This window comes from Pyrgilauda ruficollis, unplaced genomic scaffold (assembly GCF_017590135.1).
Source record: "Pyrgilauda ruficollis isolate IOZ18807 unplaced genomic scaffold, ASM1759013v1 scaffold41, whole genome shotgun sequence".
Taxonomy (NCBI): Eukaryota; Metazoa; Chordata; class Aves; order Passeriformes; family Passeridae; genus Pyrgilauda; species Pyrgilauda ruficollis.
In genome coordinates, this window is record NW_024525601.1 from 5,982,107 (window position 1) to 5,996,031 (window position 13,925).

Sequence of the window (13,925 nt, forward strand, 5' to 3'; positions counted from 1 at the left end):
ACAATTCTGCTGCCAGTAAGACTAAAGTAACTAATTATTTTCATTAATTAGAGCATTATTTGGAAGATGTACTGAATTTTTTTTTTTGTTTTAGTTAATTCATTCTTTTTGACTGCAGTTATACTGATTGCTGTGTCTTATAATAATTTTTGCTTTGAGTTATTACAGCTTGTGCTTCTACTAATAAAGGTAGTCTGGTTTTTGGGCATATTTTAATTTGCCTTACAAATTTTAGCCTAGTTTTTCACAATTTTATTTATGAAACTTTCACCAGATAACAGTAACTTCTTTGGTTTGAGAATTTATTTTGCAAGAATCTTTTGCAACTGGAAGCTAATGAGCCTCTGAAAAACAGGAATAATGGTTCATTTTTACTCTGATTTCCTAAGGATATGGGAGATATGTAATCACAGTATTGGTCAGTCCTGAGCATTGCTTTTGATTGCTTTTGAGTCGGTTGGTATTTTTCAGCAACTCTGAAGGAAAGTAGTTCTAAATACAAGGTTCCAAAAAGTTTAATGAAAAATAGTCAGAGAAGAGAGGAAAAAAAGTTGCCTCAGAGAAGTAAAAGATAAAGCATTAATTTTCTGTTTATTAGGAATCAGTCTTTCCAGGAAATGAGATTGATCCAGTTTTTAGTTTAGGGTGCTACTTGTTTACTTTGGGAATTAGAGGAAGCTCTCATATTGAAAAAAGTTAAATACAATTTAAAATGGAAGGAAAAAATAGGCATTAAGACCCTAGATGAACTTGGGGTACGGATTCATAAAACCTACTTAAGTGGAAGGTTGAGTTCTGTGTCAGTGTACACCGTGATTAAAATAAAAACTGAAAGCAGTTTTTTACGGATCTGGGCTGTGTCAGACATTGATGGGAACTGATCAGTCTCGTGACTTTCAGAAAGCAAGGGTGCTAACCACTGCCTTTGTCCCCAGCAGTGTTTTCAAGGAGCTATTGCACTGGCATAGTACCTTTTGATGTATAACAAGAGTGCCTTATCTGTGTATAATGTGTTCTTGAAAACTGGTAATTCATGCTGAAAATACAGATCAAATTTGCTACAAAGCAAAACTGAGTTGTTTTTACTGCTTTTAGGCATTTTTTTCCCCTGCAACTGATGAACGTCTTTGTTTGCCTCTTGAAGCTATGCTTAAGGGTTAAATCATAAACATCTCAGGTTTTTTTTCCCCTTTGGGGGCATTCAGAAAGGTCCTTTAAGGGGTCAGTCTTTGCATTTTTCACATCTTGACAATCAAAAGTAATACCACTCACCATATAAATACCACTGTCCGTGCAAATCAGAACAATTTTCCAGCCAGTTTTCTTTTAACTTTTCCTGAGTGTTTTTTTAAATTTATTTTGTTATTCTTGTTTACTTATCACTAATTGTGCGCAATATTAACTTCCGTTTAGGTGCTGGCATTTGATTTCAAGGTTTTTTCACAATGCAAAATCTGTGTCATCAGTGTTGCATAAGGCTGTATTTTGTTCTCCTTTCTCTACTTCACTGTACTTTACAGCCATTGAAACAAAATTTGTTCTGTAACTCTTCATTCAATGAAAATTTGAATTTAGTTTTAAATAGCAGATAAGACTTAGAGCACATTAAAAGTAGTATCAGTGCTCTGACTGTGTCTCATCAGTGTTCCTGACTAACCTTCTGCACAAGAGTCCAGTAAAATAACAGACATCTTGTAATTACTTCTATTCTCTACCATGAAATTGAGTTCCATAACTTTTTCTCTTCACTATGCAAATTACATTCTCTTCTGCCTTTGTTCCTTCTTGTCTTTGTCCCTTCACAGTGTTTCTTTCAGACTGGGTGTCAGTGTCTTTTCAGTTTCTTGTTACAATGTAAATAAACCTCTGGCAGTCCATAGCTAAAGCTTTTCCTTCAAAGGGCAGTGGGTTGTAATTAGCTGAGGGTTAGTTGTTTGTTTGTTGGTTTTAACGTGACCAAATTATAGTTGACTTTTTCTTTTTGAAAGATACTTTACATAAATAATGTATGACATGACTGAAGGCACCTTTATAATTTTCTGGATAACACTGAACTGAGAGGAGAGGTAGACAGGTCAGAAAAAGCCACCACAGAGAGCCAGCTTGGCAGGCTGGGAGACTGGACCAACAAGATTCACACCAAGGTTTAACCAAGATGCACATGCAGTCTCACGTAAGGCTTGGAAGTGTGAGCTGGCACACACAGCAGTGCAGGCTGGGATCTGGCTGGTTGAAATGCAGCTCTGCATCACCTGGCCAGCAGTGTGCCCGGGCTGCAGTAAGGCAAATGCATCCCAGGTAGCATCAGCAATAGCACAGCCGGTAGGTGAAGGGATGTGGGGTTGTCCCGCTCAGCCTGGTGTGTGTTAGATCAAATCTGGAACATGATTCTGGCCAGGAGAGACGTGGAAAGTTGGAGAGCCCAGTGGAGGGCTGGAGAAATCTAAACAGGAAAAAAAGTTGCTTGACCTTATTCTGTTGAGCCTAGAGAGGATTCAGAGGAATCTAACCACAGTGTTGCAGTACCTACAAGGTAGTTACAGAGCAAAGACACTCTCTTCACAAAGCTGTCTAGCCATAAGATGGGGCAAAGGGCATGGGGAAAATATCAGCTAGATATAAGGAAAATCCTTCCATACAAAAGCAGGAATAGGTTGCCTAGAGAAGTGGTAGACTCCCTCATTAGAAATACTCAACCTTTGGCTTGACAAGGCCCTGGATAACCTAACCTGAGGCCCTGCTTTCGACAGAAGATTGGACCAGATGGTGTCCAGATGTCCCTTTCAACCTATACCTTCCCATGAATCTGTTTCAAAATAAACAGCTGTGGATTTAATTAGCCTTTTTTTTATTAACACATTTAATAAGCCTGGAACTGGCATGCTCAGGGCAGATAACTTCTAAAACATTCCACTCACTGGGTGTTCGCTTTGCTGGCGAAATCAGTTGTTTGTGTCTGAAAACTGTAAGAATACTAACATGCATTTTTCTGAACTTTTTGTTATCATTCTTGGTGAACTTGGTTCCTTTCTAGATATCAGCTTCATACCATTGGGCATCTGTATGGCTTTGTGTCTAAATATAGGTACAAGGATTAATCTGTAGCTGACAACTACCCTGTGTGCACAAAACAAAGTGGAAAAAAATAGCCTTTTCTTTTTTTTCCCTAGGAGAAAGTTCCTGCTTATTTGGCAACATCTCCAATACCCACTGAAGATCAGTTTTTTAAAGACACTGACAATCATTTGAAATCAGGAGAAAATGAGAGGATGTGTGCAAGCTCAGAAATTCCACATTCTGGAGAAACAGAGACTGTATTCACCCCAGGTTCTGTGAAAAAGAAAAAAAGAAGAAGAAAGAAATACAAACAAGATAGCAGGAAAGAAGATCAGATCTCTTCTGCTGGGACTGAAGACATTTTTGAAATGGAAATAAGCTCAGATGATGAGAAAAGTGTGCAGCCCCTAAGGTAAGCTCTTAGATAGTTGCTGTTTTCACTGTTACCACTGAACATTTAAAAGGTGACTTGTTCATTTCCTTCATGCAAGTATTGCACAGGTTTTGGTAGGCCCTGCCTACCAAACAACAAACAAACAAAATTCCAAACAGGTATTTTCCAAATCTTCACAGATTTGCCTTAAAATTGGGCCATTTTTTACTGAGCGGTTAAGCCCATTCTGGTGAAGAAGTGTTGCAATGATCTGTTGTGACTGAGAAAGTTTCAGTGTTATTTCTCTGATGAAGCAGAGTGATCTTCTGGTGTGTCTGGTAGTCTCTAGATAGACTGCAGTGTGGAATGCCTGTAGCACACCACATCTGAATTTGGCTTCTCTGTAACCTGAAGTTAGCCACGGCAACTGAAAGTTATGTAAATTAATGTCCCTTCATGTTAGTAAGGAGAATTCTTTATACATGAGTGAAGAAGGTGGGGAGGGGAAAAGAGGAAAAAAAATCAATCAATCAAAAATAGACTTAGTAAAAGTCTAAAATGCTAAAATGGTAGCACATACTAATAAGCTGAAGAGGTCTATAGGGTAAGATAGGGTAGGAAAGATTAAGGTTATAAATGAAAGCTATCAAGCATATACATGCTTCAAATCCAAGAAAAGCCTACTCATCAGGACTTGGTTTTCAAAGAAAGCTAGGTGTTTCACTGAACAGCATTGTTGTTAAATGTAATACTGGCTGAATAAATTCAAGATCAGGTCTTGGGAATTGCAAGAATGTTTTGGTAAGAGAATAAAATGCAACTGAAAAACTCTTTCAGTATGGATCTTCAAAGGAGTCTCAAATTCAGTAAGTACCAGACAAAAAGGTTAGTGCAACAGGAAAACATGAATCTGTTATCATACCTATGGCCAGTAAAACACAACAAACAAAATCTGGATTTTAAAGTCTTTATTTTAGAGTGTCTGCAGCTTTTGTAGTTAATTTGCCTTATTTTATTAGTGTCATATTTATGTCACTGAATTGTCATTTAGATATTCCCTGCTCTGTTTAAATCATGGCATTTTGTTTGGTTTGAAATTTTTATCTTTTTTTCAGTTAAGAAAAGGAAGACCTTTGCTTAGTCTTTAGCATGCAGTTATTAAGAACAATAAACTTGTCACAGTAAAACCATCAAAAATAAAAATAACTGTTAAGTACAGGAAGAGAGAATATATAACCCAATAATTGTTTGTTCTTTATTTAATGTGTCATTACAAATGTATGAAGTATTTAGGAATGTTATGCAATGGCTGTAATAATGGCTGCTTTCATCCAGTGTTTAGGATTCAGATTGCTATTCTAGCAATCATCTTACTTTGTCTAGAGGTGAATAAAAAATGGTGTGTTTGATCAGAATGTTGAATGTTTAGTCGTAGCTGAACAGACCATGGTGTTTTCATCAAGTTTACTCTGGTTTTATTTTTTTGTACTCTTTATAATGAAAGTTTGGCAAGGCTTTTTATTTCTAAACTTTTTTTTTAATGTGTATAAACTGAAACAGCTTATAGTAGAAATACATTATCAGACAGGGTGTTATAAAGCAAAAAGAAGATGATATTGTAAAAGAATGGTGTTTTCTTGTGAACAGCAAGTAAATGCAGGACTAAAACAAAAAACATTGTAATGGTGAAGGCTCAAATACATTAGGTTTGTGGCTCTCTGTCGGTTAGTCAAGTTTATACAAACTCATTTTAGTGGGCTACCAGGGCAGGAAATAAATGCCTTGCAATTTGTTTTCTTCCCAGCTAAAGATAGGGTTGTGAAAAAGTTTTTGTAAGTTTTGTTTTCAAACCCTGTGGGGGTGTAAGGTGGAATCAGTAGTTTTGTTTGAGGTTGTGTTGTTTTGGTTGGTTGTTTCTTGGGTGGTTTTATTTTAGTTATAAATGTGTGGCTCTGAAAAGGAAGAAGAAAGATAAGAAATTAGAAACTTAACTGTTCTTAGGCATGGCTTCAGTTTCAAAGTGAAACTAGGAAAGGAAGAGGGAGGCTGATGTTTTAACAGGAAGGTCAAAAATTCAGTCACAGGTGCCAGTATATAATATCTTACCTCTTTGGTTTTTTTATAAAGCAGAAAACAAGATGTTTCCTGTTTCTTGGGAAAATCTATTACCAAGTGTTTATCATCTTTTTTCGAAATACATTCTTTGTCTTTTCCAGCTATCATTTAGATATGTTAGTAGTGCTAGACTTATATAAAATAATATTAGGAAAACTGAGATTACAGTGTGTACAGCTCAGAAATAGAGGACATTATTTCTCCAGTGCTAAGGGTGTTAAAGGGTTAAAGTCTTTCTCTGAAATTGTATATATTTAGACTATATGTAAAGTGGACAACAATGAGAAGACGTGATTGTATTGTTTATAAATGTTGCAAAGTAAATAGCTTAGAGTTGCTAGTGCAGCTTGAAGTTACAGGTTGATGCATACTGATTTTTCCCTTGTATTTTCAATAATCTTTGACTACGTTTGGATTTTTAACTTTTGTGTTTATCCACTTATCAGTTAAATTTTATGTTTTGCATCCCTTCTATGAACCTTTCTTCTATATGTAAAGTGGACAACAATGAGAAGACGTGATTGTATTGTTTATAAATGTTGCAAAGTAAATAGCTTAGAGTTGCTAGTGCAGCTTGAAGTTACAGGTTGATGCATACTGATTTTTCCCTTGTATTTTCAATAATCTTTGACTACGTTTGGATTTTTAACTTTTGTGTTTATCAGTTAAATTTTATTTTTTGCATCCCTTCTATGAACCTTTCTTGTTGCTAATTTCCAGTGAATAAAATTTGTTCAGTACCACCCATGTGTCATCCTGCCTCCCTCCCCCCTGAAGTAAAGATATTGAGGACTTCTTAATATTTTTTTTTTGTGTTTACTTAATTGTTCAATCATACTTTTTTTCCTCCTTTGGAGATACTTAGTACTGCCAACAACGATAGTATGAAATCTGTTTCTGTCACACTTAGCTTAGTTTATGAATACAAAGGATGTACCGTCTCTGCAGTTCTTATCTTAAGTCAGGCAGCATCATCAGGTTTCATAAGAGTACTACTGCAAAATAAGAAGTGGAGCTAAAAAAAAGCATTTTTAGACTTCAGCATTTACCATAACCTAGACTGTCTTCCAAAGGAAAGACTTGTGCAAATGAGATAGATCACTGTAACTGCTTAGTGTCTAATTGAGTAGGCATGCAAATTCTAAATATTTACACATTTGATAATAGCAGAATGTTTTCTTTCCTCCATCCATAAGAGAAATGAACATTAGCATTCCAAAACAAATCCAGTACAACTGTGCACTGAAATAAAAATAGTTTTTCGTTTCTAATAATGGATTAAAAAAGTTTCTATTGCATTTTGCACTCAAATTCCAGTCATGTCTTCCTTGTATTCTTATCTGCTGTATAGCCATGATACCCCTGATCTAACCTCAGACAAGTTAATTGTATCCTGAGAACAGATATTTATTCAGTTAAATTCAGAAAGCTGTAAAAAGATCTGAAGTACTTTATGATGGTAATATTTCAAGGGGATTTCTGTGTAAAATAAGGTGTGTGCCTGTTCAGTGGGCCTTACTGTTGGTTGGGTGTGGGTCTTTGATGTAGATATTGAGTAGACTTCCCAGTGCAAAACAAACCCACTGTTCAGAAAAGTGCATTATTTTATCTCCTTGTTGTAGTTGATGTTAATCTGTAAGCTCTTGGGTAAGTTGTGATGCTAGTACCTACCCCTGGTTTCCTACTGTTTTAATTTGTTAAATGTACATTGTCAAAACTAACCTTTCTAGTTCAACTTTTCCAGTGATTGTATAATTCACACAGTAGAGTTCACTGTGTAAAAATTTATGTTGATCTTTGTGTTTTGTTAATATTACCTGCCTGTGTAGAGTAAAATCATTAACTGTTACTCATGTAGAGTAGTATTATTTATGCTGTTGTGATTTCTTCAGTATTAACTTCCAGGAGTAGTAGATTTTAAAATTTTCAATATTTTCAAGTGTTAATAATAGTTTTAAAATACTTTTTAAGTTACATGAAGGTATCTTGCAAACAACAAATCCTTTAAGCTGTACATTCCTTAGTTTTGCTCTTAGATTGTTTTAATAACATCTATGTAGTTTCTTTTACTGAATTAGTAACACAGATTTCTTATAGCTGACTTAATGTCTTATATGTCTCCACAGAGGATCCTCAAATTCATCACCAAAGGGCGAAGAACAAAAAGAATCTTTGATTTATCATTCGAAAGACCATTACCCCTTATCTGATGGAGACTGGTCTCCTCTGGAGAAGTAAGTCACTTTGTAATGTCATCATTTGTGTGATGATGAGTAATTATAAAAACAAAAATTACTGTGCCTTTTTATTAATTTCCCCCCTGATCTGTAAAACTATCAAACTTGCCCAACTTCTGTGATATCAAATGCAACACTTGAGACTACTTTGAAGCTTTGGGAAATTTACAAAATGTATTATTTGACTGTTAAAGAGAGGAAATACTGTTCATAAGATTCCCTCAAGCTGAGAAGGGTATGGAATGCTGGTATGTTCCCTGTGGTTCACCCTTGCATAAGCAATACTTGATCTGCCAGAACACAAAAGTGATGAGTATGTTAAGGTACGTTTTACCTGTGAAGTAATACTCATTGCTCAAGGTAAAGCCAGATCCTGAAGTTGAATCGTATTCCACTTCAGAACAGGGGATTTACTGGAGTTCTGGTATCTTTGTCCAGAGACACTGAATTCATCATCAGTTGACTGTGGGTTCTTAAAAATGGCATAATACAGCTCCCCAGTCAGTTTTCAGTGACCAAGGCTCTTTTGTATGTACATTCAAGTACATTCTTCAGTACATTGTGATATTCATGCTATTCCTCTTGCATTCAGTTTGTAATTTTTCAAGGCTCACATTTTGGATTTCACCACTCTAACCTCAATTTCTATATGCATAAGAAAGCATTTTGTGCATATGTGATAGTATTTGAGGTAAATTTTGTACTTTTCCTGAACCTTGGGCATGCTGGAGAGGGCACATATGTGTCACATAGCATGCTAAGTAGTATCTTGATTCCTCTGAACTCTTTGGCAAGTGTCTAGTTGTACTGCTTTTCAGTTTGATGAAGAAATCTGCCTCATAGCAGGTACATTCACAAGGTCAGTGAGGATTACTGGTCAGCCTTCCATGATGGCCACTGTTTCTTGTTACCTGCTCAGTGCACAGGTGCCTGTCCTTCTGCATCAATAGGTGGTACAGAATGGAAGAGTTCAACCTTCAGCCAATATTTTTTGAAGTGTTTATGATCTCTCTGCTTCAGGTGTTTGCAGGGCTGTGGCCTCAGTGGAGTCAGAATGTACCACACCATGCTTGGTGCCTGCTAATTCCCCCAGTGCATAGCTTGTTAATGAACAGAAGCAGTCGGACAGGAAATCCCATTATCATTCCTTTTTATGTTTTGGGCTGACAACCACATCCTCAATTACACTTAATGAGATGCAGTCCTCAAATGTTCCCCAAAGGTTTGTGGTTTGTGACTGAAAAGCAGTCACAGTGTTTGATCCTTAGGACTGACACATTGCTGTATGGATTATATCACCTAGATGACTGTAGCATGGAGGCTGATACTTATTTTCAGTTTATAAAACTCTGAGCTAACATAGACTAGCAGATTACATCTGGGAGAGATAATTCATGCATCTCTTCTCATTTATGTGTTATGGGGCCAGTCTGCTCTAATGACTTGTTTGTGCCTCATGTGAGGTATCTGGGCTTTTCATAGTTCTGGGGTTGTTTTTAACAAAAAGCTACCCAGTCCAGATTGCAGTTCAACAGAGAAACTGGCAATTTTCCTTTTTGTCTTTGGGGAAGATGTTGGGTCAGGGATTCTCTGACACAAGCCATCTAGGAGAAGAGAAATTTTGCTTTAAATTACTTCTTCTAAGTCATCAAAGAATGATTTTATCATGTAGCTGTCATACAGAGGAAGAGAAATGGGAGTTTTTAATAACCATCTTTTTGGAGATTTGAAAAAGCTAACTAACTTGCAGTTCAATTGGTTGTCTTGCTCTTCAGAGCCCTTGCAGGGAGCTCAAGGAAGAAAATAGCACAAGTCCTTCCCATGGGGACACTTCTCAGTTTGCCCTACTCAGTGTAATAAGATAGAAAGCATAACTATTAGGTACCTGATCCCATCAGTATTCTGCTTGTTTTAACAGGCAATGTTGGCACAACTAGGTCACTATTAGAAGCATGGGCCTTTTGGTTAAACACTTCTGCCTGAGAGTGACAGTGAAAAACATACCTTGAGGGAAAGAGAATAGACTTAGGGTTCCAAAGCCCTGAAATATTTAATCTTTTGCAGGAATTGCTGAATATTAAGAATTAGACTTGGAAACAGGTTAATATTGTGCATAGTTTCCAAGTGACTTGTGGTGTAGGTGGAATAAATTATTTGGCATGTAGGGAAAGTTAGTTCATATTCTTCCTGAAAAAAAAGGGTACACGTATTTTCATCAGTGTGTCACTTTAAACAAGCCCTTCTAACAGTACAGAAAGTGTCATTCCTGTATGGCATTGTTAATGGAGAACTGAGGGGGAAAATAGCAGTTTTGTTTTTGTGTCCATGGGTGCTGAAGGCTGGATGTCAACTGAGATGACAACTCACCATTGTAGAGATGTTTAAACGTCCTGATATCTTGGTTTTTTAAGGTGTCCTCTCAGAGCAATATGAGAGATTCTTACTGTCTGGATTGTGATCTGTGTAATGTCTATTTTTGCAGTCTGAATTGTGATCACAGTTTAGTCCTGTATGATACTACAAAACCTGAGGTGCTCAAACCGTCAGAAAGTTTGGTATATGGTGCTGAATTAGGTAACTAATTCTCGCAGGAATTTTGTATGGAAAAAAAATCTATAAATTAAATACCTGTAGGGAGTTACTTTAAAATTTTCAATATTAAATGACTGAACAACCCAAATTGGAAGTGACCTCAAAAGTTCATCTGGCTCAAGCTTTCATGGGAGAGGGAGCCTCAAAGAGATTGTGTAACAACCAGATCAGTCACAAATTGCAAGTGGAACTAGAGTAAAGAGTGTGCAGTCGTGTGCTGGGATGACAGCGCCAAAAAGCCAAACACAAGCGTGGATCTCTGTGGTTGGGAGCAGCCTTGCTGACCTGGGGGACAACGAGCTGAGCCTGAGGCAGCAGAGCATGGCTGCAGCAACAAAGGCAAACTGGATCCTGGGCTGCATCCACGAGGCATTAGTGGCAGAGACAGAGATGTGATTATCCATCTCCTCTTAGTGCTGGTCAGGCCACACATGGAGGGCTGTGTCCAGTTCTGGTCCCTACAGTTTAAATTCAGATACTGAGGTTTGTTTGTATAAACCCAAACCATAACACGTTACAAATGTCAAAGTGTAAAAAGAGCAGCATTTCTATAATATGGAATATATTTGCCCTGTTCAAGGAAGGGTAGACAAAACGTTGGGTTTCCTTTAATCTCTAACATCTTAAGTGCTAAATGATTTTGAAATCATTCCTTTATAGCATTTTGTAGGGTGTTCTTCTGGCTAAAAAGTAATCTTGACTGAAGTAAATTTTAGAAGTCTCTTTCTGATTTATGGATGATAACCACTGTAGGAAAAATAGGATGGATTTTAAAGGTCATTTAGTCCAAACACATCTGAAGGAAGTTTCCAAGTAATCTCCTTTTCATCTCCTAAGTTATCTTCTTAATGTTTTTTTTCCCTGCACTGGAAATTGATGTTGTTTTATGCACTTGTGAGTTACGTTTGCGAGACTTTTATTACTCAAGTCTCTGCATAGTAAGCTGAAATGCTGTATTATTACAGCAGTAAGGAATTTAAAACTATTTTCTGTCTTACTTTTTGATGAACTTTTTAGTTCTTCTTTCGTTTGAAAAATGGAACATGGGCTGAAGGGAGACCTATTAGTGCACTGCAGATGCAGTGCAGGAATCTGTTTAGTGTGATCACTATGTAAGTCCTTTAATGTCTTTAATGTGATTTTGGTTTTAACCTAATTTCTCACCGTTTGAAAACCCTGCTGGGCTTCTTGCCATGTTGCCAAATAATTGAAGCTCTGTTAAGCTGTTGAAAACTCTACCAACAGTAGCTGGACAACAAATGCATTAATGCATTTTAAACACTGGCTTTCTTTTTCCTTTTTCTTTCCTTTTTTTTTTTTTTTTTTTTTTTCCTCTTATTGATTTGGTAGCCCTTTCTCTGAGCAAGTCTGCCCTAAAAGTGATTCAGAACTGGAAGTGAAGCCTGCTGAGAGCTTGCTCAGATCTGAATCTCACATGGAGTGGACATGGGGAGGATTCCCAGAGTCAACCAAGGTAAATGTCTTTATTGTCTCTAACTTTGTAACTGGCTTCTGGCATATTTAAGACTGTCTTAGGAGAGGATTGAAAATCTGCTGTTGCTCAGATACAGCTGAAATGGGGAAGTAGCAGCCCCTTGTGGCAGGCAGAGAGAGTCAGCTTTGTTGAGTTCAAAAGTTGCTCAGCAAAGTAATCCCAGAAAACCTAGCAGTGAAAGTCTGAAATTTTTGAATTTTTAGTCAGAACCTGAGGGAAACAATTTAAGATGTTAATTTTCTTCATTGCAGAGTAAGTTCTGTTTCATTCTAGAGGAACTGTAGCCTTGATAAGAGTAAATTTGGTATCTAACAGAGGCCCTGGTAAAGCCACACTTAAGGATAAGTCCACCCTTAAACTTTCCACACTTAAACTTTCTCTTTGCTGTGGTTTGGTCAAGTCAGTGCTTTCTCTATGCCAGTTTCTTTACTGAGCTTATAAATAAGCTCCTATGAAAATTCTTTTGCAGGGAACATTGCTAATATGGTGAGACATGTTTTATGTTGCTACAATACTTGTTTAAGTTATATTCTGGTTTCCTTGTGTGATGAGAACTTGTACCATGAGTACAAATATAATGTTTAGAATGGAATAAAACAAACAGATGGAGTGAAAGGATTGACTAGACTTTTGTTTTTCAGATAAGTAAGAAAGAAAAACTGGAACATTGCAGAACAGCTACCATTACTCCATCAGAGAAGACTCATTTTAGGGTTATCCTCAGCTCTGATGAAGTTGAAGACGACGATGATGTGAAAGATTCTGTCTGTACAGTACTGAAACCTGAGCCAAGAACTCATCCTCTCCTTAAGCAGATGGATGTTAAAGACTCTCTTGCTTCTGCAATCGTAGAACCACATGTTCCGTTGCCATTGGATGGTGATCATCAGTCCAGAATACTGATGGATCCTTTACCAGAAACAAAACCAACAGCAAAAACTGACTCTCCTTCAAAAAAGAAAGGTATAGAATAAAGCTTTTGATTCTTACCCTCAGTGTGATCGCTCAAACTTGAGGTCATAGTGGAAAAAGTATAAATATGCCTCTTCAGTTTTTCTTATTTAAAATTTTATGTGACTAAAATGATAATGAAACTCTGGAACTTAAAAATCATACAAATAAGTGTGAATCTTCCATGATTATGTTTGTATTTAATGTGTCTGGGTAACTTCATCTTAGTAATCTTAATTGTTAAAATTAACAGGGGTGCACAAGCGAAGTCATCATCAAGGCCCTGATGATATTTACTTGGATGACCTAAAGGCTTTGGAACCTGAAGTTGCAGCACTTTACTTTCCCAAAAGGTAATTTTGAAGTAAAATGTTGTAAATATGGGTAATTCTGCAGTTGCATGACCTGCGTCATTACATGTATTAATTATGTGCCAGTTCCGATAAAAAGAATTGGACTTTGGGTTTTTAGGCTTTTGTGAAGTATTCAGTACTTATCTCAGTGTGAAAATTCTAATTTGACAAGAAGCACATTGAGAGATCACATGGGAGGTGACTAGTGAGAATTTTCCTCTTCGTGGAACCTATATGTTCTGCAGACATAGAGGGGAGTACGTTTAAACTGCTTTTGTACCAGTACTTTTGTTCAGCCATATCGTAAACTTTTCAGTGCATCAGACTAGTGACTCCAGCCTTAAATGACAATGGGATTTTTTTTTTAAAGGTCATTTTTCTTTTCTATTTTACATTCTGCAACAGAAAGTATTCTAAAAGTACTAAAAGCAGTGCCTTCTTTTGCTTGCTCTACAACTTTCTGGTAAAGATTGAGGGGCAGTATTATTCTGCAGAAGTAGAATGCAGAGGATGTTTTCTTCATTTAAATCCAATTTAGGCAAGAAATGCAATTATTGCCAAATTGAGGGGGATGTTAGGAGAACTGGAAACAGTCTGCTAATAATACGAAGGGTTGGTGTGGGTGTATGTGTCTGGGTTTTTTGTTAGGTTGGTTTTAAATTTATATTGTGAAATTATGTAAAAATTCAAAAGCAAGATTTTTTGGGGGGAGTAATCATATAGTGTGTTCTGTAATGTAAGATCTGTACATT

The 13,925-nt window shown here is 36.8% G+C and overlaps 1 protein-coding gene across 4 annotated transcripts in view; it reads left to right on the forward strand.

Annotated features, from left to right (window-relative positions):
• Nucleotides 1-13,925, forward strand: part of LPIN2 (lipin 2) — a 44,429-nt gene that overhangs the window by 16,921 nt on the left and 13,583 nt on the right. For 3 of the 4 annotated variants that reach the window (XM_041477585.1, XM_041477586.1, XM_041477583.1), the window contains exons 4-8: nucleotides 3,171-3,469; nucleotides 7,672-7,779; nucleotides 11,716-11,848; nucleotides 12,511-12,832; nucleotides 13,074-13,173. In XM_041477585.1, the coding sequence (XP_041333519.1) occupies nucleotides 3,171-3,469; nucleotides 7,672-7,779; nucleotides 11,716-11,848; nucleotides 12,511-12,832; nucleotides 13,074-13,173 (962 nt within the window). The remainder of the gene's footprint in view (nucleotides 1-3,170; nucleotides 3,470-7,671; nucleotides 7,780-11,715; nucleotides 11,849-12,510; nucleotides 12,833-13,073; nucleotides 13,174-13,925) is intronic. The other variant, XM_041477584.1, reaches the window with a different exon arrangement.